Source organism: Accipiter gentilis, chromosome 9 (assembly GCF_929443795.1).
Source record: "Accipiter gentilis chromosome 9, bAccGen1.1, whole genome shotgun sequence".
Taxonomy (NCBI): domain Eukaryota; kingdom Metazoa; phylum Chordata; class Aves; order Accipitriformes; family Accipitridae; genus Astur; species Astur gentilis.
The window spans coordinates 29,456,259-29,483,312 of NC_064888.1; the positions used below are offsets into that span (position 1 = coordinate 29,456,259).

The following is a 27,054-nucleotide window of genomic DNA, read 5'->3' on the forward strand; positions in this document are numbered from 1 at the left end:
CCGATGTTGTTCCCTTTTTTCTCTCTTTTTTTTTTTTTTTTTTCTTTTAACAGCTGTAGCTGTGCACAGATGGAAAAACATTTGGTCAGAAAGCAGCAAATTAGTGTTTTCAGGCTAGAATTCTGCTCCCACCGCTCCTCCATTTCCATGCAGCTCAGAACGCTTTATTTCTTCTTAGCATTGACATTTTTGCACACCCAATTCATGCCGTCCTTCAGACAGAGAAAGGTAATGTTAGTCAAGCAAAGGGAAAAGGAATCCCCCAATCCCACCCGACCGCCATTCTGCAAGCACTGTGTTCTGCCTCCTCATCTACACCCCACCTGCCCTCTATGCCCAAAACTGCTGTGGGTTAAAAAAATAAGTGCTTCCTTGCTCAGTAGATGTTGTCATACAGAGGTTAATAAATCTTTCATCTGACCATAAAAAGTATCATTGTCTCATCATGTCGCTATGTGTAGGTCCTTCGAGGAAGGATCACTTTGCAGTCAAGGTACGTCAGTGGCAGATGAAGGCTCATTTCCAGGTTCAGCTACAGATGATTTGTGTAACCTCTGGCAAGTCATCTTATCTTTGAGACTATGGATTTTAGGCGGCTGTTTGTTATACAGTCAGCTCCCTGTTAAGAATACAGCTCTAATTCTCTGCTCAGCTGCAAGCCTTGAAATCCGGATCCATGAAAGCCACTGCAATAACTGGACCTGGACCCTGCTCCCTGTTCCTCAGGGCCCCCACAGAAAATGGGCCCTCAGGGGGCCCACAGGAGTTCAGTGAGAATAGATGTGGTCATGTTTTAAGAGGCTGATAATAGCCTTTAAAGTATTTCCATAAAAATATGTGCACAACATCTCTGACCACTGCAAGCAGGATGGTAACACTTGTGCTGTGAATACCCAAATTATGAGTTTATTGCTGAGATCCCAGAATGGGATACGCTACTGAAAGGCAAAGTGACATTTTAGCTGCTCCTGTCACTTATCTGTTGTGAGACGCACACAACAGAATGCAAGATGCACAATCTCCTCATATTTGTGTCCCATCAAATCCATTACCTTTACCCTGCCTACAAGGTACTTCTGCCAACAGGGAGGGCAGAAAGAAGGCAGGTGAGGTTTTGGGGATGAGAGAAGAGTGGCACATCTTTGTGCTTGAAAATTGGGCAAATGTCACCTTGGAGTTCTGGAGGGGGGATTTCACTGTATTATGTTCAATGGTCATTTTTGGATCATTAAAACAATAGTTAGACCCTAAGAAACACCAGAGCGTTTGGGCCAGCATTGCTGCTAGCCCCATGGTAGCAGTGTCGCTGGCTTCCTACGCCCTTGTCCCGAAACTGCCAGAAGGCTGCCAAGGACCTCAGCGCCCCAAGGACAGATGTCCAAACGCACAGCACGGCAGGCCCTTGAGGTGAGCTGAGACCCACCGCCATGCCTCCATGTTGTCCCTCAGCCGCAAAGGTGGTGGCCATGTTGGAGGGAAGTTAAAGAGTTAAGAGAGAGGAGAAGGAGTCCTCAGGGCTTAATCAGAGGCAGAGAGGTTCTCACTCGAAAATACCAATTCACCTTGATAGCTGCGCTATGTGACACTTCTTATCTGAAGGGGAGCAGCAACTTCTGAAATCAGCCCTTGTTGCTGCATTAAATAAAGAATAAAAGCAAGCCCAGCTTGTCCTGGGGTGCACATGAGGCCCTACACTAATAACACTTCTAACTCTAACCTTGGGAGGGTTGATGCCTCCAGTTTCATTTATTTATCTCCACAGCAGAGATCAGTGTAAAACAAATTGTCTGAAATCCTCAGAGCAAATGGGAAAAGACGAGAGATAGATTCATTTTAAGGCCCAGTAGCTTTGTGTCTTCCCCTTTCAATAACACTGATAACCTAGGTGTAAAACATGTAATGCCTTAAGCAATCAATAGCGTGGTTTAAAGCTTATCACTTTAGAGAGAGAGGGAGCAAGCGATTCCCAGCATGAGGAATGCCAGGGCTTAACAATGGGGCTAGGAGGAGAGGTGTCAAGCCTTTGGCTTGATTGTGTGCTTTAGAAATCTGCATGATTGCCTGCAAAGAGTAAAAATAAATAAATAACTAAAAATGCTCCCACAATGATTTCAGCTTCCCCTGCCTCGGAAGCAATAATCACATTTGCACACATCATGGCATACAAGGCAAGCAGAGCTCCTCATTCATTTTGAATGTAGGTTTATTTGCTGAACCAGAACAGCTGAGACAGCTTAAAGTAATAAATATCAGCTGACACCCTCTGCTATTCAGCACAGTAATCCCAGAAACAATACATCACTGCAAAACAACAAACACGCATCCTATCTTCTACCTAATCTGACCACAACCTGAATTCACAGTGATTAAAACTCTGCCTGCTGCCATTCAGGAGCTCGGGAAGGGGAAAGACAGACCGTTTCAGCACCAGTGCGGCGAGGGTCATAAAGCAAGAGTTTATGATGGGATTTACCATGGCTGGGAGCCTGGCTGCATCAAGCATATAACGAGGGCAAAAGAATGACATAGCAAAATGCAAGAGAAAAGGTGAACTCCAAACAGGCTTGAAATACGTAAGTAGGTCACCAAACTTTTAAAGCTGGAATAGATTTAAAAAACTCTTTTCTGGCACGAGTTAATAGACAGGAAAAATCATATTTAATTGTAAATATCTCCCTGCCTGACTCTGATAAAGGGAAAATGAACATGCTCAGCTCTATGTGTGTTGTATCAAAGAGGTATGTGTGAGACACTTTCCTCATCTTCAGCCACACTGCAGCTACAGCTGTAGCTTCTGGTGCAACTTTGTTGGGGGGGTGGGGGTGTTCTGCAGTAGCCCCAAATGCTCTGGAGAATAGCAAATGCAAGGGAAAGCAAAAGAAACTAAAGGTACGTTTGTGGTTTTCTACCTAAGGTTTTAAGCAGGATGAGGGTTGGTAAGAGAGAGAAATCCTGGGAAGGTGCTACAAACAGAAAGAGCTGCTATGGGGAAGGCACATGGGAAGGAGGAAACGGTGCTTGAAAGAGTCAAGTCCACAAGGAGTCAACTGTTGTCATCCTTTGTCCCTACACACTCTGTCCCTATATCTGCATGCTTAAAAGATGGCTCTGTGCAGAAAGTACAATCCCTACAGTAACATTTAGATCTTGATAGATGTCCTTGTGCTGCTTTGTTGAGACACACAGACATTGGCAGGTACTCTGAGGATGGAGACGGATACAATATTAGTATTCCAGCCTCAAGTCAACCCTGGGAAAACTTAGCAGGGAAAGATTTCAGATCTTTCAGCTTTGCCTCTCTTAGCTCCTTAAGAAGCAGCTAGCAAACTTTACCAAAGCAAAGAGAGAGAACTCCAGGGAAGAGGATAATGCTCCTTGCAGAGAAATGCTGCTTGGCACAACCCCGCCTTGCTGCAGTCACATCTGCTATTGTGCCAAGGGAGCTGTACTCTAACGCCCTTTGGGAAAGGACTGGTAGAGCCTTCCCCAGGAGAAATAAAAAGTCCTGCTTGAGATTAGCCCACTGCTTGGTTATTCTCTGCATTATCAGCTTTGTGGTTATGGGAGTGAAGTAATCTGACTTCAAACACAGCGAACAAGTCCTTTCCACCCCATAAAAAGCCTCCCGATTTCTGCTCCCCTGCAAGCCAGGGATCAGGCAAGACCACAAACTTGTGACCCCTAATGTGACCTTAAGGACAGCAAAGCTTAATCCTTTCATGTAATCCTCTGTCTGCCATAACAAATTGGGTCAGGCAAGTGCAAAATTCTCCATCTCTAGCGTTTTTGGTATGCGTTATTTTAACTGTCACTTTCTTCTCCCTCTGCACAGCTAGGACTGTGCCTTCATTATCTGTCATTTCTTTGCACCTCCAGTCATACAGGCTGGCTTTTACAGGCTCCCGCAAGTACATTATCCATTGTTTTTTGCCTGGGTGCAAGCTTTTCTTTTGTCCTCTGAGACCTTGTATCCCTGATGCAGCGCTGTAGACTCCCTCCTTACCCTGCTTAAAAATCATAAGACTTTGCCCTGCAATCTGTAAACATGGTTGCTTTTCCTCAACAAGCACCGGTTCTGCCTGCCCCAGGAGAGCTGCAGTCATCGAAATTGGTTTTAAATTACATTTACAAGTAGCCCCAGAACCTTGTTAAGATGTGGAAGATCCCCATCTAGCCTGCCCTGGCTAAGACATCTTTAAGACAAAACCTAGCTCTGGGGATACAACATTGCCAGGGGGTCCTGTTCTGAATCTTGCCCTTACGAAAGTGCTGAATCGCAGCATCAGCGTAACTTAGGTCTTGGGGCTTCGTTCTCAACTGGGTTGAAACAGCCAGGGAGGAGAAGGCAGCTCAGCTCTTCCCACAGTCCTTTGGGCCAGACCAGCTCTGGCATAAATTAGAGAAGTTTAGTGGCTACTCTCAGTTCCACTGGCTTTTAATGGTCTCCAGGGGACCATAATGCTTGGGAGACTCCGGACACAAATACTCTGCAGCATCGTTCTGGAGGATGATTCCTCGGGGCAGGCTGAGCTAGTGCTGCCTTGATTGGAGGCTCTTGCTTCAGACAAGTAAGAAGCTGCAGAGCACGGACCAGTCCAAAGCCTTGAGTCATGTTTAATACACACCCTGCCCCTTAATAGCACCTCCAGCAAGAGGGCAGGCTGCAAAGCAGAGGAGTCCTGCCTGCTTTCACCCCACCCCAGCTGGCCAGGGTGGAATGTACATAGCTTTTGTGCACCAAGGACTCAAGTGGAGATCTGATCACAAAACACAACCCCAAGAGAGCCTATGTGGCACCAGAGAGCCACTGTGAGGCAACAGTTCCCTTATGTTTCTCTGCTGATACTGGCAATCACCTCCCTCAGTTACTGTACCCTGTGCAAGGGTCTTTGTGTAAGCTGGTGCAGGACTTTGCTCCAGAGGCAGACCCCAAATAGCTGGGGCCTGGAGAAAAGGCTTTCCTGCTCTCCTGACTAGGGCTGAAGGATAAAATCATACCCAAGCAGACATTTTGCTTGAAAAAGCCTCTAAGCATGAGAGATGCTGCTCCTCCTGCAATGGCAGCATGAAGTCTGATTAATAAGCCAAGTGCTGCCTATGGTTACAGTCAGGAGGTAATGAAGACTTCAGCTGGCATAAGAGGGGCTACCAGCTGGTGTCCAGAGGACACTACATGGGGTTTCCAGTTAACCCAGTCACCTCTCTTCTGAGCCTGCCCAGGACATTGCTAGGCCCCTTTCCAGAGTCCCCAATGGTTAATTTTAAAAGAGAAGATGACAATATGGATTCCCTCCTTAATTAACAGGTTTATTAAATAACCCATTTCAAATAATAGTTAAATTCTCTAAATTTATATCATTCTATTAACCATAATCTAATCTCATTAACCTTGAAATCCCCAGTCTTAACTACCCAATTCTATACACCATGGTGCTAGCAGCTAAACTAATTAAATGACCTTCAAACTATTTCTCCTTCCTGTATTGGCATTATTTATCTTTGCTCATTGCTCTTCCTTCAAGCTATCACAAAAATCATCCCCTATGAACTCTGTTCCTGCATGTACTCAGTACTAGATACGCCACTACTCTTCCTTGCAAAATCCATCAGCAATGTCCCCAGTTTCACTCTAGCTAATATATTCCATCAGCAGCAACGGTTAGCGTGCTCACTCCTTGGCTTTCATTCTGAATACCTGATGCTTCCACGTCTTCATTTATTTTGCTGTCATTCATTGTCATTACTCAAATAAGTCCTTAAAGCAGTGACCTCAGATTTAACTACACAGAGAGCTCCTATTCTGAGCCACTGGTAGAGATATTGTGCACCATGATCCTCAAAAACATTTTTCTTAATCTCATTCTTTAAACAAGTTCCTCTGACTCCCCTAAATTTTGAGCATGTTGACCTCTCCTTAAGAGTCCCAGGACTGAAGACACCATTTCTTCCTGGGCTGATCCAGGTTTAGTTTAAAAGCCATCTACTAAACCATTTTGTTCAATTAATTTCCAAGGAAATGGAGAGCTTGGCATTCTTGCTGTCCCATTTGACAGGGCTGGAGTTATGGCAGAAGAGAAATGGAGGGGCTCATTTTCTATAATCTGTAGAGAGTTTGTGACTTCCCTGACCTTTATGCAATAATCATTTATGGAATAAGCTGCAGTATTAAGGGCAATGAGATTGTGGACAACAAAGCGTGATGTTATCTGGCCTGCATCTAAATTAATTTGTCTAGATAAGCATGATGAACAAAATATATAGGCCTGCAAATACTTTTATTTAGCTCTTGTCTTCTGTTTTCTGGAAGTGAATGCAGAAGCAGATTTCATTTCCCTGGTAGAAGGTATTGGGCTGTGTATTTTACTCCATTGATGCACTGTACTTGAGGAAGAAGACACAGTAAGAAGGCGCTATCAATGAAGAAGTGTGCAGCCCACTCCAGAGAGCCCACAGATCAGCTTGAGGAGGCATTCTTCAAAGCTTACGAACAGGAAGTGCCACTTTCTATCATTTAGTTCTTCCACATCCAACACGCATCTCTGAATTTCATCTGCCACTTTATTGCCCCTTCACAGCTGGAGAGCTCACTTGGACTTCTATAAACTGGAGGAGAGCCTAAAGGAGGGAAGAAGGTGACCTATGCCTGCCTGCAACCCTGTGAACTGCAGCCTCGCTTTCTTGATCACATTTCTTTGGACTTGAATATACACTGCTATTGTGGAATGCATTTCCCTCTACCACCACCACTTCAAAATAGAATTGAAGCCTTTCACAAGATTGGCTGCAACATAGCTGAATTTGTATCTATCTTAGTTAACTAAAAGCAGGCCCTTTAGAGGACACTGTCTACTCCATTTAGGTTTAAACATCAGGTTAAGAATTTTAAATCAGAAGAACTGCTGTACTGGCTCAGACCAATGGTCCTTCCAGGCCAGCATCCCCTTTCTGGATGCCAAAGGAAAGAACATGTATGAACAGGATCTCCCTTGCTCTGCTCTTCCCTCCCAGTCCATGGCCCAAGCTGTTCCTCATTCAAAAGCTGCCTCCAGATCTTAGTGGTCAGTGATTGTCTGCAGATCTCTTCTTCAGAAATTTACTTAGTATTTTTCTGAACCAACTGATACCTTTGGTCTCCACAACTCCTGTGCCAATGAGATCCACAATTTTATTACTTGCAATTTGCAATTCACAAAGAAGCACTTATTTTTATTTCTTTTAAGCTGTTTTCTGATTCTTTAATTAGGAACGCCCTTCCTCTTGCAACATGAAAAATAGCATATAGTCTATCTGACATTTTTATACCTTATTTTATAAATCCTGAAGGCATTCCCACTCTCTGTCCTCTCTCTTCCAAGCTGCAAGTCCTAATTTATTTATTATCCCCGTGTACAGATGCCACTCTGTGCTACTGATCATTCTTGACAGAGGATTCTCGAATCTTTCCTAATTCTGAGCAGATATATGGACAGTATTTTTTCTGATGAGGGTAGTTAAGTGCTAGAAGAGGTTACCTAAAGAGGCTGTGGAATCTCCATGCCTGGAGATATTTATAACGTGATTGGACAAGGCCCTCAGCAACCTCCTTTAGACTCGCAGTTATCCCTGCTTTAAACATGAGGTTGGTCTAAAAATCTCCTGAAGACCCTTCAAACTAATTTTTTGTTGGATTTTATGATTCTACTACTACAATCTTTTCAGATGGGGCAGAGGCAGAAATGAATGTTATGTTCAAGGTATGGGCCCACCATGCCTTTATTCTGCTACAAAAGAAACGTTTTCTGGGATGCTTCTTGTTTGCTTTCTGATAATTCTCTAGCATTTGATTTTCCTCTCTGGCCTTTGATGAGCACTAAGCTACTGTTCCCAATGATCTGCTTCTGAGTAACCACAGCTAATTTTGAGTCCATTGTCGTATGTGTATAGTTAGGATTGTTGTTCCTCATGTGCATTATTTTGCACTTGTCAACATTGGATTTCATCTGCCATTTTACTGCCCACTCAGTATCGTGGGCTTCTTCTGCAACTCTTCATACTCAGCTTGAGATCTGACTATCCTGAACAGCTCTGTAGCATCTGCAAATAAGGTTTTACTGAAATGGCAATGAAGATAAATGTCTTCACCATTTTGTTTCTTTAAATATCAGTGAAAGGAGTACTCCTGACTGCTCAGATTGCGAGCACTGCAAATATTTCATTAATTCAGGAAAGCCTAAGAGTGAAATAAACAAACCTAGGTCCCATTTACATTACAAAGAGCTACTATACTGCAGAAGCTGGCTACAGCACAGGAGCCTAAGACACAGCTATTACAGTTTGGCACAGGAACACAGCTGAACCCCCTTGGTGGGTTTTTGCTGCCCCACATGCTGCCATTAGAAGTGGTCCTTGCCCCGTGTACAACTCTTCTGTTTCTCTGGATCAGAAAAATCGATCAGTTTCTCTTTGGCGCCTGGGTTGAGCAAAACGCCAAATAACATTAGTAGTGAAGATAAATCAGATTTCTGAAGTGCACACTTGTAGCAGTCAAAGGGGTTAATAGTAAAAGATGATTGGTTTTGTGAAAATTATTAACCTGACAGCAGTCTCTTTAAAATAAATCAGTCTTCATTTGGCCCAGCCAAGGGGTCCTGGGTGGGGAGGCAATCACTCTCCCCTTTCCGGGGCATGGAGAGATCCCAAGGGCCCACAGCTCCCCCTTCCCTTTGCCTAGGCGACGAGACACGCAACCCCTGTGTTCTGCACTGCAAGGGTTTGGCTGCGCTGACCCTCCTTCGTGAGGCAGCCAGTCCAGCCCCACCCTGCAGATCAACAGACAACAATCTCTTACAGATGGCCTGCTGGCACAGCAAGCCTTCTCCAGAGCCTCACCTGTACTCCCTCTCCTGAAAGAGCTGAACAAGACTGGATCTGCCAGACTCTGTCCCGGATTGTGTGTAGGTTCAGTCCCTCGGCAATCTCCGAAGCAGGGGCAGCTGTCAGCAAATCCTGCTTGTTAGCGAATATGAGCACAGGGACTCCACTAAGCTTTTCTTCATCCAAAAGCTCAGCCAGCTCCTATATCATTTACAAGGGAGTGGGGTGGGGGCAAATGGAGAGACAGAAGGGAAGAAAACCTTCAACCACCAGTGGTTGTCTCTAATTAGAAATATATTTAGGGCAAATGCTAGAAGAGTGTGTTCCAGTGAAACCTAGATCTTATTATAAGAGAGCAAAAATGTATACAATCATCTCTGCCCAAGGTTCAAAAGCTATTTCTTCCAATTACAGGTTACAAAAATCTTCATCTTGGTCTGAAATTAGCAGTTGCCTTAGAGGCTACAACTCTGTGTTTTACCAGTCCCTGCTCCCAGGAGACCAAAATTGATGAAACAGCAAAAAAAACATGTAAATTGGCAGTATGAGGAATCTGTCTTAAGTTATTGCCTGACTGGCATTTGTACCTGAGCAGCCATTAACACCAGCCCTGATATCTTTGCTAATAATGAGTTTCAGGGTTTTGTTCCAAGTTTTATACACTGCAATTTGAGCAGGAGAGGACTATTTTTTTTCCCCAGAAATGGAAAACTCCCTCCCACAAGAAAGTGCTGATGTTTTTGAAGGCATTGGCTAGCTGAAGACAAGCTAGATCAGCTTTACTAGCTGGATTTTGGCTCCATGTGCACAGCATACATTGGGTGGCATCTTGAGAAATGGGTTTGTTCCTTCAAAACTGGGTGACTCAAAGAGATTCTTTTAATAGGTCAAATCTGAATCTGCAGTGGATCAACGATGGCTGAAATACTTCATGTCTAGGGTTGTGCAATGGCCTCATGTGAAACAAGCACATAGTCTCAAGTCACTTCCCTATGTGAACATATGACAAACCCAGCAGAACTTGAACCTGCAGGGACTGCTGGCATTGCAGATAGATGAGTACATGAGATTTATGTGGGCTCCTTATTTAGCTGTAAAGGTCTTCTGCTCTCAGATATCGCCCTAACATCTTTCAGCCACTGGCTAGAAACTTTTGGATTAAATGAGTGCAGTCGGGGAGATGCTAAACTGCAGCGGAAATCTGATTCCATCCCCCCAAAAGCAATGTTTGGTTTGGAAACCAGGATGAGAGAATAGAGTTATAAACAGAGTTGGCTGGGAATTTTTCAGCAAAATAGGTCTTTCATCTGACACGGCTGATTTATTGAAACCAAAAGTGTTTGCGGAAATATGAGGGGTCCAGGCTGACTCCGCCTGACTCAGGCAAGTGCTCTAAGCTTCTGCTTCCTCTCCCTGTCTTTTGCCCAATGAATATTTAATTACTGATATAAAATGAAATAGCTCCAACAGGGGAAAGATTCCCCCCACACCTAGAACAATCAACAGTTCAGCTGTTAGGGTGTGTCCATGATACTTGAGAGGCAAAAGATAAAGTGTCTCCTTCAAATCAGGCATAACAGAGGGCTTTCAACTAAATCTCCCATTTCTGGGAGGTAAATCTGTTGCTATCTATTTTAGGACACTGTCACTTTCTGAATTTTACAAAAGAAAGTTCAAAAGTCCTATTTTTGTTCCATGCTCAAACACAAAATGTTACAAAACATCAAAACTTTGCAAAACGGAAATCTTATTTTCTGGCCAGTCCTACTTACAAAGTTCTTAGGTTTTTTTCAATTACATCCAAAAGACAATCAAGTCAATATGATTTCCATTTCAACTTTGTAAATAAGAAAATAGGATTCCTCAGGGTCTTGGTTTGGCAAGGTTTAAAGGACTTACAGAAGTTTTTGCTTTCAGTATTAGGCTCCATTTGCTATTATTGTATAACTTTAATGAAAACCGTTCTATTTAAACAGAATTAGGCTACCTATTTTCCTTGTTTCACATCTACCAAAATAATCTGCATTGATGTTGAAAGGCAAGTCTCTTGAAATGCAAATTTCCCTCATAAACAACAAAATCATATTCCTAACTTTTGTGAGAAAGGGGCACTCAGATGCACTGAGTTACTTCAAAGGAAGCTGGGCCTAAGTAACTTACCTGACCCGTTTCTTCAAACCTCTTCCTATCTGCACTGTCAATGACATAGATCTGAAAAAGAAATGAGAGGAAAAGTGACTATTCCCAGAAGACACTCTTCCACAGTATCACACGCTTAAGTGAGCTGAGCCTAATAATTATGCTTTTGGGCACAAAGATCCCCAGTATTATTTATAGCAAATGTTGACAAAACTTCGTGACGTTCTGAAGGGAGAGGAAGCACCTCTTCTAAAGCTGGGGGGGGTGGGCAGCCACGTCGGTAGGATCAGAGAGGAGCTGGGGGCAGTACTGGGGATGCTCTCACCATCTCCGCAGCATCTGTTATCTGAAGAGAACAGGAGACTGCCTGGTATCTTTTCAAATGACTGGCTTACAAGCTGAAGCTGAGCACAGGAGGGCAAAACCTGGGGAGTCAGACATGGTCTTTCACCCTAGCAAACAGTGTACAAGCACTGCACTGGTGTGACTATGCCATGCTGCCCTCTAGCAGGATGCATCACCTCCTCAATAAGCCACCAAGGCACGCAATGGCACTCAGGGGACAGATGAATATATTGGGGACATTGAGCTTCTCTCCATCAGGCGGTCCTACTGCAACCTCCTGGAGCAGGTGCTTGGGGAAGAGGGCTGAATCCAGCCTGCAAGACTCCATCTTCAGCTGCCAGATTGTCCACCAGCATGATGGACAAGACAGGGAGCAGCTGGTTCACAAAGACTGACAGCAGAGTCCTGCCACCCTCTCAGGGCTGGGAACCACATCTCATGGTCCACGAGGAGATCCAAACCAGACACTTGTCCCCTGGTATGGAGAACAGTATACCCCCCAGCCTGCAGGCTCCCTGCCTTAGGAGGGCGTCTCCACTCTCTCCAAGCAGCACGGCATGTGCTGATTTCTTTCTGTAAATGCAAATGAGCCTTCTCAGCAAAGGCAGCTCTAGGTTCGCACAGGCTAAAAGGCTCCTTGAAGGACCTCCTAAGTAAGTAATTAGTAAGTCCAGCAGCCCTCCTTTTCCCTAGCAATGCTACTGCAGTTCAGAGTGTACAAGTATCAAGCTACATCTAAAGAAACAGGGAACCTCAGTATAACACTCAGGCAAGAATAGCCTGGCATGCCTTTTTCATTACTTGGCATGGGAAGGCTTTTGAAGGAGAAGGACGCTGGGAGAGCAGACAGGGACAGGGCTGGTGACAAACACTGAGCATTTTGCTTCCAGTCCCTGCCATTCCCCATCAGCGGTGATTGAAGCTGCTAGCACATCATCTGCATGCTCTTTGGTGGCTTACAGGGAGCAAGTGTCAGTCTGGTTTTCAGGGAATACATGAGCACGGCACCCCACCATCAAGATAAATGGCATCCTTGCAGGCAGTCCCAGCATAAGACTCCATGCTTCCAGGATAATTTCGACCAAATAGTAGGGGGAGGGAAGATCTCTAGCAGCAATATTTATTAAACTCTAGGCACTCCCTTAATGAGCAGCGTTAGAGTTGTTTGAAATGGGACCAAACACGCAGCAGAATCTGTATGCCAGGCCTGAGGAGGTAACCCAGCAACCTCGCAGACCTCTCTGCTGATCACTTGGGGTCTGTGGTCCTCCCAGGGCCAGGCTGATGCACACTGACAGAGGCTGGGGGACATGCGGCAGGGCAGGACGCAGCTGCGTGGAGATGCGTCAGCAGTGAACGCACTTGGTGCCACATGATGGGGAAAGGCCCGTAGGCACGGCATGACACACAGCCTCTCCCCGCAATGTGATCCCAAGTACGTGCACCAATACTGTATCAGCCACGCCCATCCTCTGCCCTGCCTAAGCATCCACCTCTGTGCATCCCATTTGGGGTAGGAAACACGGACCAAAAGAAAGGAATAATCATAGAATTGTTTAAGTTGGAAAAGAGCTTTAAGATCATCAAGTCCAACCACTAACCTACCCCTGCAAAGCCCACCATTAAACCATGTCCCTAAGCACCACATCTACACATCTTTTAAACACCTCCAGGGATGGCGACTCCACCACTTCCCTGGGAAGCCTGTTCCAATGCTTGACAACCCTTTCAGTGAGGAAATTTTTCCTAATATCCAATCTAACCCACCCCTGGCACAACTTGAGGCCATTTCCTCTTGTCCTATCACTTGTCACTTAGAAGAAGAAACTGACACCCACAAGAAGCTGCAAGGTTGGCAGTTGTGCTCTGGGGTGAAACTGGACTGTCATCTGTCCTCATTTGGGACATCTCAGGGGAAGCTTAGCAACACATGAACGCAATAGTCAAGTGCTACTTCTCAAATGAAAGGCAGCACCTCCCATATTACGGTGCTTCTCTAACTGGCAAGGAAGAGCTCTGAGTCCCAACCAGCCAGGCTTTCTCCTGCACCACTCTGTTCCTTGCTAGGGAGCTATTTTGCAAGATGAGAATTGGAGACAACAGCGCTTGGGGCAAAAGCCACAAAAGCATAGCACAGAGAAGGTAAAGTATGTGCAGAGTGCCTACTTCCAAACCATAAAGCACTGTGCCAAATAGCTGCAGGTGCCTGTCTGAATATGCAATCAGCCAGATATCCACACCTTATTTGCCTGGGTTAAGCTTCCAAATATCACAGGTGTGTGATGCAAGACCAAGCTCTCATTCAAAGGCACCTGCATGGATTTGAATTTGCAATCACTTCCTGCTTTTTAATACTCTTTAAAGGGTCCTTTCTGCTTTGTGTAATATGGTTTAGGAGAAGACAGAAGCAGGGGGTCCTGGGAACTGTAGTGTATCTCATTTCTACCTCCCTTCTATGGCCAGGGGCCCACAAGAGTCTGTTTCTGGCTGTGGTGCTCAGTTGCATAGTTCACCAGTTTGAACAACCATTGAATATACCATGTTGGAGAAATGGAGTTTGAGAAAGAAATTCCTATGAAGCTGGGTGCCTCCTTTGAGCAACATGCCAAAACAAAACGTGGAGTAAGGGGGTTGGGCAGAAACTGCAAGTGGTGGGACTGGATGAAGAAATAACATGAGGGATAAGTTGGCTTAATTTACAGATGCACAACCTGCACCAGGTTTGTCAGAGGGTAAGATTACTAGCTAAAACAGGGGTGAGGGCTGGCAGAATACAGAGTCATCAGCATATACTTGATCCCAGTTTTGGTGTGAATGGACATAGGAAAGCACTGCACTAATATGCCAACAGCTGCCAGTCTGTGACTGGGTGTCAGCACAGAGCGCAGGCAGGGGACTTCAGGTCCATGTGCGTACCAGTTATTCCCTCTGAATTCACACTGCTGCTTCCCCCAAACTGATTCTGCTTCTATCTACCCATTTTCTTACTCATATGAAAAGAAAGGTTTTCTCTGTACATTGCTTTAACTGGGGTGGGAGTAGGGCAGGGAAAACAACTGCTTTCATCACCTTCAGTCTTCAAATTCATCTTTATTTCTGCACCTCCCGTGCAGCACACACTGAGAAAGGTGGAAGCCCACAGGCCGATGTAGCTCGTCGCCTTTGCCAGCGGAGTCTTCCAGATACTGTTTTGTGGTTGCACAGTCTCTGCAGCCCGAGCACCTGCCATAGCAGGCAAAGATCCTCTAGCTGCTGCTTTGCAGTGTTGACTTTGATCTGCACACCTACTGCCTCCCCACCACACACAGTTGCAGAGCTTGGACTCAATGGGCACAAATCACCTCACAGCCATGCCATGTCCCCCTTCTTGATGGCCACAGAGGAGCACGTGAAGTGTGTCCTGCTAGTTTCTCAAACCCAGATCTTTCCCCTAGGAAGATCTCACCATTAATCTTTGCAAAAGCAACCAACCTGGTTTACGCTGTGGTGGCTGCCCTCAAACATCAGATTCCAAATTATGGCTGAAAAAGGGGGATCCACCCAAGAGATTACTGAGGGTTTATTAGTCCCATTTAAATAACAGCTTCATTTGGACAATGCTTTCTAAATCTGCAGGTGCAGCCAGGCCCTTCAGGACTTGGAGCAGAGAATCCTCTTCCTAGTGGCTCTGATCCTTTGGAAGTGCACTGAAGCTCCCAACACGTTAGTGAGCGTGTGTGTGTGACAGGAGGGAGGAAGGGCATCTTTCCAAGAGAGCTTCCCACTTTCCCGTGGGAGTCCTGCAGACCTTGCCTTTTCTCTGCTCCCATAGGCAATATTGCTTGGGGTGGGGAGAGGCCTGGAGCCCCCAGTCTGCCTTCATCCTGGCACACATAGCTGCATGTTAGACGTGCTCTTTGAAACTAGTCAGGACAGCACTTGGAGGGTCCCAGGGTAACATGCTCTGGCATGGCAACAAAAAGGTCCTGCATTGTAAATATAATTGTAGTCATCTGTAGCTAATTGTAAGGTAATCACAGCTAAGATATCAAAAACATTAAAGGACAGTCTTATGATAGAAGAACCACAGGAAAAGATAAGGGCTCTTTCTGTGTCCCTCAGCCAGAAGCTTTCCTATCTGATGCCAGACACAGCATTTTATTCTGGTGTGCCTCAGTTTCCCCAACTAGAAAAAAAGGCACCATACTGACCCATCTCTACACATGAGGCTTAAGTCACTAATAAGCATGACGGGCCTCCAGAATCTCCAGTGAAAGGAGCTATAGATGGGCAAACTACAAGTTATTAATGTTCTTTCATTTGAAGGAGACTGAGATGAGAGGAAAGGAACTAGCTATAACCAGCACCATCCTGTGAAAGTGAAAACATACAACTGAATGATTTCTCCAAACATTACTGTGTTTTTCTTACTGCACCCAACCAATCTTGCCACTTCACTCAGAGTAACTCCTGTTACAATGGCAATGGTGTTGCTGAGGACTGGGACATTACATTACTTGTTCCTCAATTTCTGGCCGAGACCTTGGAAAGCCATTGCATGAACACAGCATTCAACTGCAGCCAATACTCACAAGGATATCAGTGTTTTCAAAATAGTTCCTCCAGTACGGCCTGATCTTCCTCTGTCCGCCTATGTCCCATACATTCAGCTTGAAGCCTTGAGACTGTACGCTTTTGATGTTAAAGCCCTGGAAAGAACAGAAATAAAGCCACATAGGGCATAAACCTGAATGGCTGGATCACGTACGTAAGCAGACATTAACACTTTATATATCCCATGCCTGCAACGTGCAGCGAGATGGGCTGGGCAGCCGCAAAGATGGATCGGCTGTGGGAGAGGTGCTGGCAAAAGTGAACACAGCTGCCAAACCATCAGTTTGCCAGTGTTCTTAGGTCAAGGGTTGATGCTGTCATGGCTACAGAGACAGTTAGTGCCCTGGGAGGGCTCAGCAGGGTGGGTGCAGGAAGAGGTGGGAGAGCTGCAGATAAGGAGAAAACAAGGGCACTGTGAGAAGCAGGACTGATCTTGTGAAAGCCGAGTAGAGAGTCCCAGCTAACGCAAAGCCAGAGGTCTCAGCTCAATTCGACATGACACAGCTAATGCTGAGCTTAAAAGAGCAACAGCTGCATGTCTGAAGGGTCCATTTCATCAATTAGAACACCAATTGAAAGGGCATTCAAGTAGAAAAACAGGATGTGGCATGGACTTGCAAAATGCTGCCACACCACCCAGGAGACTGGGGCTTGGAATTGGGGTGTCAGGGCTGGGAGCTTTGGGAGGCAGCTACAGGGTGAGGGGAAGTATCTCCCATAGCTCTCTAGCAACCTCCTCTGGCCAACACAGGAGCGATGCTGCAGTGCTTCTGATGAGAGACATCCCTCTCCCCAACCTCGAGGCTCAAAGAAAGGGGACTAGAGGCATCAGAGAGGGAGTGCTGGAATATGCAGGATCCTTGGAACTGGCTGGGTGAAAGATGGAAGGAGACAGGGGCTTGCCCAAGTGCTGCAGCATCCCCTGTACACGTCCCGTTTGGCAAGGGCAACAGGAACAAAGTCTCATCCATGCAACCCTAGCATGACCCAAAAGCCTTCTGCAGAACTCCACAGCACTCGTCCACTTCTGCACTACCTGACAGATCTGGCCTGATGCTCTCTGGCTCCTTCAGGGAGCCTCCTCTTAAGCAGAAAACAAACAAACTTAATGGTGCACCAGGCTCCAGTTGCTCCCCCTTTTACTTAAATACTCTGCTGAATCATTAGTGCTTTGTATAATAAGGGACCACAAGAACTGCCTTGGGCAAGGAAAGGCCTTCCTCACCTGTGTTGGCGTGATGTGGCTGATGTCCTCAGATGCCAGCTGTTTCAGGAGTGTGGTCTTGCCTGCATTATCCAGTCCCAAGAGGAGGATTCTCACCTCCTGGTCTGGGGCACTTTTCAGTTTACGCAGGATTGATAGTAAACCCTAAATCCGCAAGAGAGATCATAGCTGTTATTTCCACCTCCAACTGTCTCCTCCCACCATGCCATGCTCTCCTCCCTTGAAACGGGTTCTGTATGGCAGTGGATCCCAGGACACCCTGAATCCCTTCCTGCAGTCCCTATTCCCATTTCCTCTTCTACTCCTCTCCCTCGCCCCTATTTTCCTGCATCTCAAAGAGTATCGACAAGGTCTCAGACAGCACAAAGGTCACTCAGTGGGGTGCACCACTGGCTGCATTGCTTGTCACACAGCTGTTAGGCATTCTCTGTGCCAGGAAGATAGTGCCTAGGCATATCATGTGTAGGAGCTGCAAACCAAGTCCTTGTGAGCTCTTCATTATCAGAGGGAAAACCCCATTAATTTAATCTCCCTCCTAGTTAACTGCAGGTTACTATGTACCTGACATCAGTTCTTTTCATAGTAACTCCCTGATCATCTAAAACCCCGTTTATCTGTCTAAAACATGCTGGACCCATGGGGCACGTGCAGTTCTGATTCTCAGGATGTAGCACTTAACAACTATCTCAGATCACCACACATCCTTGCTAAGAAAAGCACAGTGGATTTCAGTCATTAGCCAGGCTCAGCTCTCTGAGCTGACAGTATCATTCAGGATTAGGAAACAGAATATGCAGGTCAGCTCATTTACAAGCGCGCACGGTATAGCAGCACACCCAAGCTTTTGTCAGTGCCGCCTCTCAGAGACCTGCGCCTCTCTAAAATGGCTGGAAAAATATTCTGGATCCTGGCACGTAACCGAGAGATGCAAATCACCCCACTTAGGTTCTCGCAGCCCAGCCCAGCCCCACAGGAGAGGGGCAGTTGCAGCCAAGGGCACAGGAGCAGGCTGCAAGTCCATGACTGCCTGGGTGTCCTTGGACACATTGCCACACTGCTCTGCACCCCCCTGCCTGGCAGGGACTGCTCCTTGGAGTCTGAGCAGCACACACCACACTGAGACCCAGCCTGGGTACACAGATGCTCTTGCAACTAATCTGCCTGAGCAAATCTGGTAGAGGAATATACCTACATCCCTTTCTGGAGCCCTCAGGACTCCTGCTCAGTCTCTCCCAGACAATTCCCATGTTGAAGCCCACTAAGACCCACAGCCAGGAACAGAGTTCAAGTATCAGCACAAACCTGGGCCCACAGGACCCGTCTCTCAAGCTTTTTTGTTCTCCTATTTGCAAAATGGAGACAATGCTTCTTGTCAACCTGCAAGGGTGAATCAGTTAAATGTCATGAAGTGCTTTGTTGCTATGAGGAACTACACCCTCTAAATATTCCTGCTGGGAGCCAAGGTCTATTTGAGCCGTGAAGGTTGCTCCCAGTCCCCTCCAGATCATGGCAATCAGAAACCTGTCGTCAAGATAAAGAGCTGCAGGACGCGGTACAACCGTGACCACTGCAACACGTCCCCCATCGGTAGCAGTGCCCTTCTGCCAACTCCTGGAGAGCCCTACCTCAGCCGTTTGGAAACCACCACGTTCGACCACTCATCACACTGCTCCAAGGTGGGGAGTGTTTTGGAAAGGACACAGTCCTACAGGTTGCAATGCCAAAGCTTTCAATAATGCAGGATGAAAACACAGTGAGATTCAAATGCATGTGAGATTTGATCCACCCCTCTAAGCATTTGCAAGTAATTTACCAGTTTTCCATTTAAGTACCAGGCAGCTCAAAATACATGTACGATGTGTAAGAAACAGGGAGAAGAGAAGGCACTTAGTAAAACTGGGTTTCAAGGATATCCTTAGCAAGTTGCAGGATTGCCACTGTTGCTGTTCTTTTAAAAAGGACAGTGGAAAGCTGAGGTTCAGAAACACAGAGCTCATGCAAGGAACAGCAAAACTGCAGTCTTAGAGCCCAATAAGCAGGCTCAGGGTGTCACCTATTTCATAAACAGGCTGGTAAAAAACTTGGACTCCAGGCCCCACTCAAAAGCTGTTAATCAGGAACGGGCTCTGCTTGGTAGAAGGTGCCATGCCTGCAGTGTGCAGGCACAGTAAATCCCCAAACTGCTTTTAGTCGAAGCGTACAGGCCTGTAACATCACATGCTGAGCCCTGAGGGCCAGATGCTCACAGCTGGCTCTCACCCATGGGCCCGTAGCTAATGAATTTCAAGGGCTGTGTTCAGTGCAGCCAGTCGCTGCAAGCTCTCCCAACCCAACAGCTCATCTCCCCGGCCGCAGTGCCCAACCCATGTTCTGCCCTGATGACAGTCTGTACTTCCACACGTCTGAGGGAAGAGAAAAGGAACAGTGACAGAAATACCGCTAAATGCTTACTTGTTTACATGCATGTCCTAAGTGCCCTTGACATCATTAAAAAACACAAGTTTTAACTGCATGACTAGCAACACATTTTCTTTTCACCTGCAGTCAAATTTACAGTTGTGTTTGTTGGCTTGTAAATCCATGGATTTCAGCTCAGTGTGGACAGACCCCACAGGAGCAGGAACTCTAAAATTCACACACTCTCCCTCCTTTCCAGGGAAACACTGAATTTCCCATTCTTATGGGCCTGACCCAAAGCCAACACACACCAGCCCAAGTGCCGACTTCAGAGCGCTCTGAATCAGGCCCTATTATTTTAGTTTATTGCTCACAGTTAAAAAAAGAAGCTGTTGAAATGCTAATCCTATTCACAGCACCACTTGCTAAGAGCAGAGCAGTATATCCCACAGCAGATCAGGATTAGGAGCCTTTATATTTCAGAATTCAACTCCAAAATACTGAGCGCAAAGAAATGTATTACAAAGTATTGCTTATCTACCACGGAGCAATTCTCAGGGGTCAGGAAGAGGAACAGTTGTAAATGTTAATAGAGCTTCTCCCATTGTAGACAGATGCTATTTCTGGGCTAGTATGACAGCCTATGAGAAAACGATCAGCATCGTTCCATATTCTACTCAAGTGACACTGCTGCATGGCTGATCACAGGATTATCTGGGGTAGCCAATAGAAGAGAGGATATATATAGAAATAAAAGTATTCTCTAAGGTATAAAGTAAGCTGATTTAAAAGGCTGGAAGACAAGCAAGCCAACATAGAGAAGTGGACTTTATTTCAGTAGCTGCCAGCATAGGTTACATGGTCTGTATACACAACTTAAATCAAGAGCCAAATAATAGTATTGGTTACTATGATTGTTACTATTTTGTAAATATTATGTAAAACTTGCACCCATCATTCTCCCTCTAGTTAGTGAAGATGTAAGATTGAAGAAAGCCATGTACAAATGGGTTTCTAACATGATTTTTTTTTTAATTGGTCTTATAAGCACACTGGCTAGGAAGACAGAAAGCATTTCCTGACAGCTTAGTAGACTGGAAAAAATAACTCAGCTGAGTTCCCTGCTGCATGCCACCACTATGTGGGACAAGCAGCCCTTACTGCACACACACTGATGGACAAGCACTTCTCTGCTTGCAAACACAACCTGAAACTAACTTAGGCTGATGAGAGTCAGAAAGCAACCCCTTGTTATTGATGGGAGATGTCAGGTAGAAAGCCATGAAATGGGAAAATTTGGTGCAAAGAGGATGCTCAGAAGCAACAGGAGAGGAGCAGGCCTTTGAAGCAGGGCAGCAAAAAAAAAAAAAAAAAAAAAAAAAGTCACAATGGTGGGACTTAACCCAGGACGCCTGCACGGGAGCCAGGCCAGTGGTACTCGCTCACTGGGCTGTCCCGGGTGAGGAGCAGGACAAGTCTCAAGCAGGACAGTGGAGACATTAGCTGGCTGAGGAGCTGCAGAGACAACTCACAGGAGTATAAGGGCAGACTCAAAGGAGTATAAGGGCAGCGTGTCATTTCCACAAAACTAAGCAGACTGCGGCATCTGTAACAGAGAAGGGAACTGCAGATGCTGTTCAGATAATGAACAGCACAGCATGGCAGCGCGTGCAGCCTTTGGAGAAGGGCAGCCATACGGAGCAACTCAAGGCTGGGCACAGTCAGCCAGCAACTGCTTCTTGGTCACCTCTGGGTTAAGCAAACTATGTTTTATATCAGATTGGCTTGTTTAAAAACATCTTTGTCCTTGGTGGAGCGGGTTTTCTTTACAAGCACCATGAAGAGACAGACTGATGGGGTCAGCAATGAGGAGACTGCATTTTCCAGACAGTGAGTGAGGACATACAAAAAGAAAAAAAAAGACTCCTGACAATTACTATGAAATCAGAGTGGGGCATTAAATTCAGAGATGCAAGTAAATGGGCAAGAGCACTCATAAACATATCAAGCATGAAAGCAAAGCTAACCATCTTATTAGCATCTTTCAGAAAACAGGGATGTGTGGTTTTATGAAAGTATATCATTGCTAGGTTTAAAATACCCACTGAATTATCAAAGGACTTTCAGTTATAGCTGCATGCAGTAATCCTATTCTCTTAAAAAAAAAAAAATACAGACATATATAAAAATACAGTGACATTTATAGTCCTAGCTAAGGGTTTTGTGGGTTTATTCAGCTTTAAATCCATGCTGTATATGGGTCTTTTGAACTAGTTGATGCATGTAACTACATCCTGTACCACAGAAGCCGCTGAAAGGAAGATTCACTTTATAGGCCAAAGCAAAAATTGGTTTGGGACAAACAGAGCATTGCGATAATCTGTTTAAATATTGTATCAGATTGGCAATATAAAGCCATAATGGAAAGAACAATTTCCCTCGTACTGAGGGCTGGATATACAGGGCATGGATAAAGCATGGCCCACAAGCCACTGCAGAGCACAGTTGATTCCTATTAGGACAGAGAAGTAAATGTATTCTATTTAACTTTATTAGCCACAAAGCTCAGATAATGAATTTAAAATAAAACCACCCTCAGTCACCAGCAATTGCTTATCTACTAGATGTGGATATTTAGCTAGAATCAAATCAATTCACTGAGATGCAATACAGCCACAAAGCTCAGCACCTCAGCTTGCCGCTATGACCACATCTCCCGCATCTCTACACCCTTGCACGGATGCCCTCTTCCCTGCTGCTGCAACCACAAGTCACTTGTCTTCACCCTCAAGGCCCTTAATAGCCAAGCATGTTTGCCGTGGAGTTGACGGCTCCTGTCTTCCCATGGCTTGCAAAGCCAGCCCCAGTGCTGCCAAGCTCTATTCTCAAACCTTTGTGCCCTTCCTACAACCGTGGGAGAAACTTCACAAAATATCCATAAAACCATCCCACGATTCTCCTGCAGATTCCTTCTCTGCCGCACCTACAATCCTTGATGAGGTTTAGGTGGTGAACATGCCAAGTTCGAACCTGTCTTGGACTTTCCTTACTCATATCGCTTGGTTATCTCTCACCTCAGACAGACCGCATTTCCATGGCACAGGGAACATCTCTGTCTTCTGCTTGCACAGCACCTAGTGCAGCTCTGGCACACAATTTACTTTTAAGCAATATGGTAGCAGTTCACCATTTTTAAAGCATAAGTTAAAGATAGAGGGTGCACATGATGGTTTCAGAAAGTCACACAGGAAAAGCTGACATGGGGAAGGACAAGGGGCTTAGTTGAGCCAAATATCCTGCCTTCAGCAGTAGATATTTGAGGCTACATTTGTCGTCCAGGGTGCAATCCTGCATACACAGAGCTGGAGGAGGGGAGTCCTTCCTGACAACTGCGCTGATTAGCTGGTGCCCTGAAGAATGATGTTTGATTACCTTTATCTTCGGCTGCAGAACTGCAAATGTCACTAATGGTCATAAAATCACCCAGTCTTTTTCAAAATACAACTGAAGTAAATTAATCTATTGAGCACAGTTTATTCAATACTTCTTACTCTGGCAAAACTCCCAAAAAAATCATTTGCTTGCTGCATGTCTCCACCATATGGTGTCATTCAATGCAGACTTTCTTTTCTGTACTGAAATCCAAAATTTAATGGAGTCAAGTCACCTACAGAGTTTTTCCAGCTCAAACCTACTAACATAGTTTTCTGTCAAAGAGGTCGCACAGCATTTTCTCATTTGGTATATTAACCAATACCAGCATGAATCTTCCTTTCATAATTAAAATCAAAGTCCTCTGGTTTTAGCAAGTTTGAAGGAAGTGCTTTGCCCTGCGCAGAGTAGAGCTGATGCCTAGTACCGGACTATGTTAGCAGTCTTTGTCTGGTTTCAGAACTTGAAAGTCTTGGCCAGTTCCTGCTATACTGTCCTATCTGCAGGTAGTTTCTCATATCAATGTCTCAGCAATCAGTAAAATAAACCAAAAACATGGCATGGAACTGTACTGGGAAACTAAAGCAGCAAGGCAGTATTAAAGCTCTTGAAAGCTTTTTTTTTTTTAATGGGGCCATTTTAAATAAAGCTTCACTGCCAAACAACGAGGGACAAAAAGGAAGAAATTCTGGGTACTAGGTACACCTACAGAAGGCAAAAGAGAGATGCTGGTTTTGCTAGAAACATGAGCTCAAGACCAGAAGAAAGATGCCCAACTACACGTTTAGGTATGCTGGTATTTCATCCTCTCCAACAGATCTGCCTAGTGTCAGCTAGACACTCCATGACTCAGTTTCCTCAACTGTAAAATGGGGCCACGTTTTGACAACCCTGGTTTTGACACAATGATGTCATCTACAATCAATGGTTTTAGAAAACACCGGCCATTCTCTGGCCCTGCTATCTATCAATAACATACCATCTCACTCGGTAAAGATTGTTATTACAGTGATGAGGAAGCCACAAGCTCTGCTTCACACAGCATTTCCTAAGCTTTGGAAAGCAGTGTATCCTTTCATGTAGCAGCCTCCCTTTGCCCTTGCTGTGCGCCCACCACAGATGCTGCTTAACGGCGCCAAAGACTTCAATGCTACACATCCCTCATGCTACGCAGTTTTATGGCTCATCTTTCCCTCTGTGCTCCACCTATGACCTTCTATCACCCGTGCCCCACAGCTGTGAGAAATGCTGGTATGGTCTGCAGAAGGAGACACTTCCCCTCTGTATTTACTCACTTGGATGAACACTGAAATAATTTAAACCTCAGCATTAACCCTCTTATCACTGGAGCTGGAGCAAGCAGTCATTGAAGGGGGTTTAAGCACTTCCCAATGCAGCCATGACATGCTAGAAACATGCTCATGGGCAGCTACCACGGCTCAGATGACAAGCGGTAAATTGTTACATCAAGTTGTCTGGATCATTTCTGACTGCTGACCCACACCCCCAGGCTGCCATAGCTGCTTTGGATATATTTGCTGGTGTTTCAGAGAGTTTCCACTACTAAGGGTTATTCTGTTTTAGTGAAAGTTGAGAATCTAGAGAGATGGTAGACAGCTCTGCAGTCCCCTACCCAGCCCACGCAGTCCACCAGGCACCCCAAAGTGCCACCCACCCTGCCCAAGAGGCTGCAATTCAAAAAGTAACTCCCAGAAATGGAAAATAGACAAAGAGGCAGTAAAATGTTGTATCAAATAACATGAACACTGGGAAACACCCAGTCTGCCCTCTCCACACACAAAGCGCTCGGGTAACAGCAGCCAGATCCCAGACTACACCAGCTTATCGTGAGACATCACAAGGCAGAAGAACAGATTTGGCCAGCAGCAGCTGCAGGCCAAATGTGTCCCACAAAGCACTGCACTGCTAGAGGCAGCTGCCCTCATCTTTGCAGCAGATGTCCATCCTGTGATGGCTTCAGTGTCTGGTGTGACATGTTCCATCATCGACTGATCTAAAATAGAGCAGATCTCACAGACCTTATCTCAATCTCTTTCTCTGTGGCCCAGCAGGTGGGGACAAAGCCAGAATTAACCCAGTGAAGATAAGAAGCTGCCTTTGCTGCTCTTGCTTATGCCTCCTCCCATGCTGTCCACTTGCATGAATCCAGCTTGTGTCCAGAGGGCTCCTGGACAAAACATGCTTTGCCCTTTGGAAAGCTCTTTCCTCACTGCTATTTCCTTCTGCCTGTGCTCTCTGTACACCATTGCATCCTCAGCAGTGGCTCCCTCACCTACTGCAGCTCTCTCTTACCACCCCTCACCTGGTAGCCCCAACTCTTCCTTCCAGTCCTTGCTGGCCTCTGCCAGCATCCCACTTGTCCCACCCCAACTATTCCAGCATCTAAACCCAAGTTGTTTCCAAGACCCCAGTCCATCATCCAACCTTACCCCAACCTCGATTCAGACTACACCACACCCTCACCACTCTGCCCGTCTCCCAGCATTGCCCTCCACCCTAACCAGGTCCTTCGCTGCACCCAAGACGCCAATTCCTTCCTTCAGTCCACATTGTTCCCTCTCAAACAATTAAATTCTCCCCTTCCATACTACTTTCCTCTCCAGGTCCTCTCTGTCTCTCATCAGCACCAAAACTCCACTTCCAGCCCTTCCTACTGTGTATTCTTACCTCTTCTATTCAGCCCAGACTATCACTGAAGTCCCCAGCCTCTGGCAGAAACCCCCAGAGAACACAAGATCCCAGCAAACTATCCTAGCCAGCCATCATTGACTGAGATTTCCCCATGACTTACCAGACTGTTTATCCCACCCAACTGGCAGGTTTCTTTCACCCCTGAGCACCATGCCTCAGTCCTATCCATCCCTGAACAGCCAACTTCTTCATCCAGGCTTCTGCTGCCATGACTGAGCTCCCCTTCTAAGGCTGTTTACGAACAACCTGCCCTTCCACCTCAGCAAGCTATCCGATAGCTCCCTCAACTCCTGTAGCCAGGATCTAAGCCCCACAGTGGCCCCTTCCCACCTTGGCTGGATTGTCCAGTGTCCCTTCACAGTTGCAGATGCTGCCAGGCCCTCCATAGTACTGTCCCTCAGCACCATCCTCCATCCTCACCAGGCTTCTCCATTGTTCCTTCCCTTCTCAGGCCATGCGCGCCACTGCCATCCTGCACCCCAGCCCACCCAAGAACCCAACCCTCCATCATGCCTTCCACACCTTGACTGAATCAACTCCAGACAGGCTGACTCCATCCCAACAAAGCCCCCCCTGCCCCCAGCATCCTCAAGCCTCCCAGCCCCCACCAAGACCCAACTCAACCCCCTTCCCCAGGTCCCCCATAGCCTCCAGCTCCTGCCAAGACCCCGACTTCAACCAGGGTCTCCCACAGCTGGAGGCCCCAAATTTACACTGCCCCCAGCCCCAGGAGCATCCCTTTGGCTGGGCACCCCCAGCCCCCATGGACCCAGGCTCCCATGCCCTCCTCACTGGATGCCCCTGGCCTACCAGGTCCCCGGTGCCCCAGGCCTCCACACTCCCCCGGGGTGGGCGCCCCCGATCCCAGTGATCCCAGGCCTGCCAGACCTCCCGGGTGGGTGTCCCCAGCCCTCATGCTCCCACGCCTGCCAGAGCGCCTGGCGTCAACCCCGGCCGGGCACGCCGGCCCCACGGCCCGAGGCCCGCCAGACCCCCGGGTGGGTGCCTCCGGCCCCCATTACCCCACGCTCCCCCGCGGTGGGTGGCCCCGGCCTCAGGCCGGCCAGGCCCCTCAGGCGGGCGCCGCCGTGCCCAGGGCCCCCCCCCCCCCGCGGGGGCCCAGTCCCCATCCGGGCGGGCCCCCCGTCCCAGCCGCCCTCCCCTCGCCTGGCCTCGCCGCCCGCGGCGGGCCCGACACCCCCCGCCCCACTCACCATCCTCTGCGCGGCTCCGGGGTTACCATGGGCAACTGCGTCACACACACGCCGCCGCCACGTATAGCGTCAGCGCTTCCCGCCGTACGTACAGAACGTGCCGACGACGGGCGGGAGGGGGCGGAGCCCGGCGCCACAGCCCGT

At 46.7% G+C, this 27,054-nt stretch overlaps 1 protein-coding gene across 1 annotated transcript; it reads right to left on the reverse strand.

Moving 5' to 3' along the window:
• Positions 1 to 6: 6 nt before the first annotated feature.
• On the reverse strand, positions 7 to 27,024 carry ARL3 (ADP ribosylation factor like GTPase 3). The gene is made up of 6 exons (XM_049810675.1): positions 26,911 to 27,024; positions 17,156 to 17,299; positions 15,909 to 16,025; positions 11,014 to 11,064; positions 8,869 to 9,054; positions 7 to 212 (listed from the first exon to the last, which is right to left on the reverse strand). Exons 1-6 carry the CDS (start codon positions 26,911 to 26,913, stop codon positions 165 to 167), a joined length of 549 nt encoding a protein of 182 aa, XP_049666632.1. The 5' UTR covers positions 26,914 to 27,024; the 3' UTR covers positions 7 to 164.
• Positions 27,025 to 27,054: the final 30 nt, after the last annotated feature.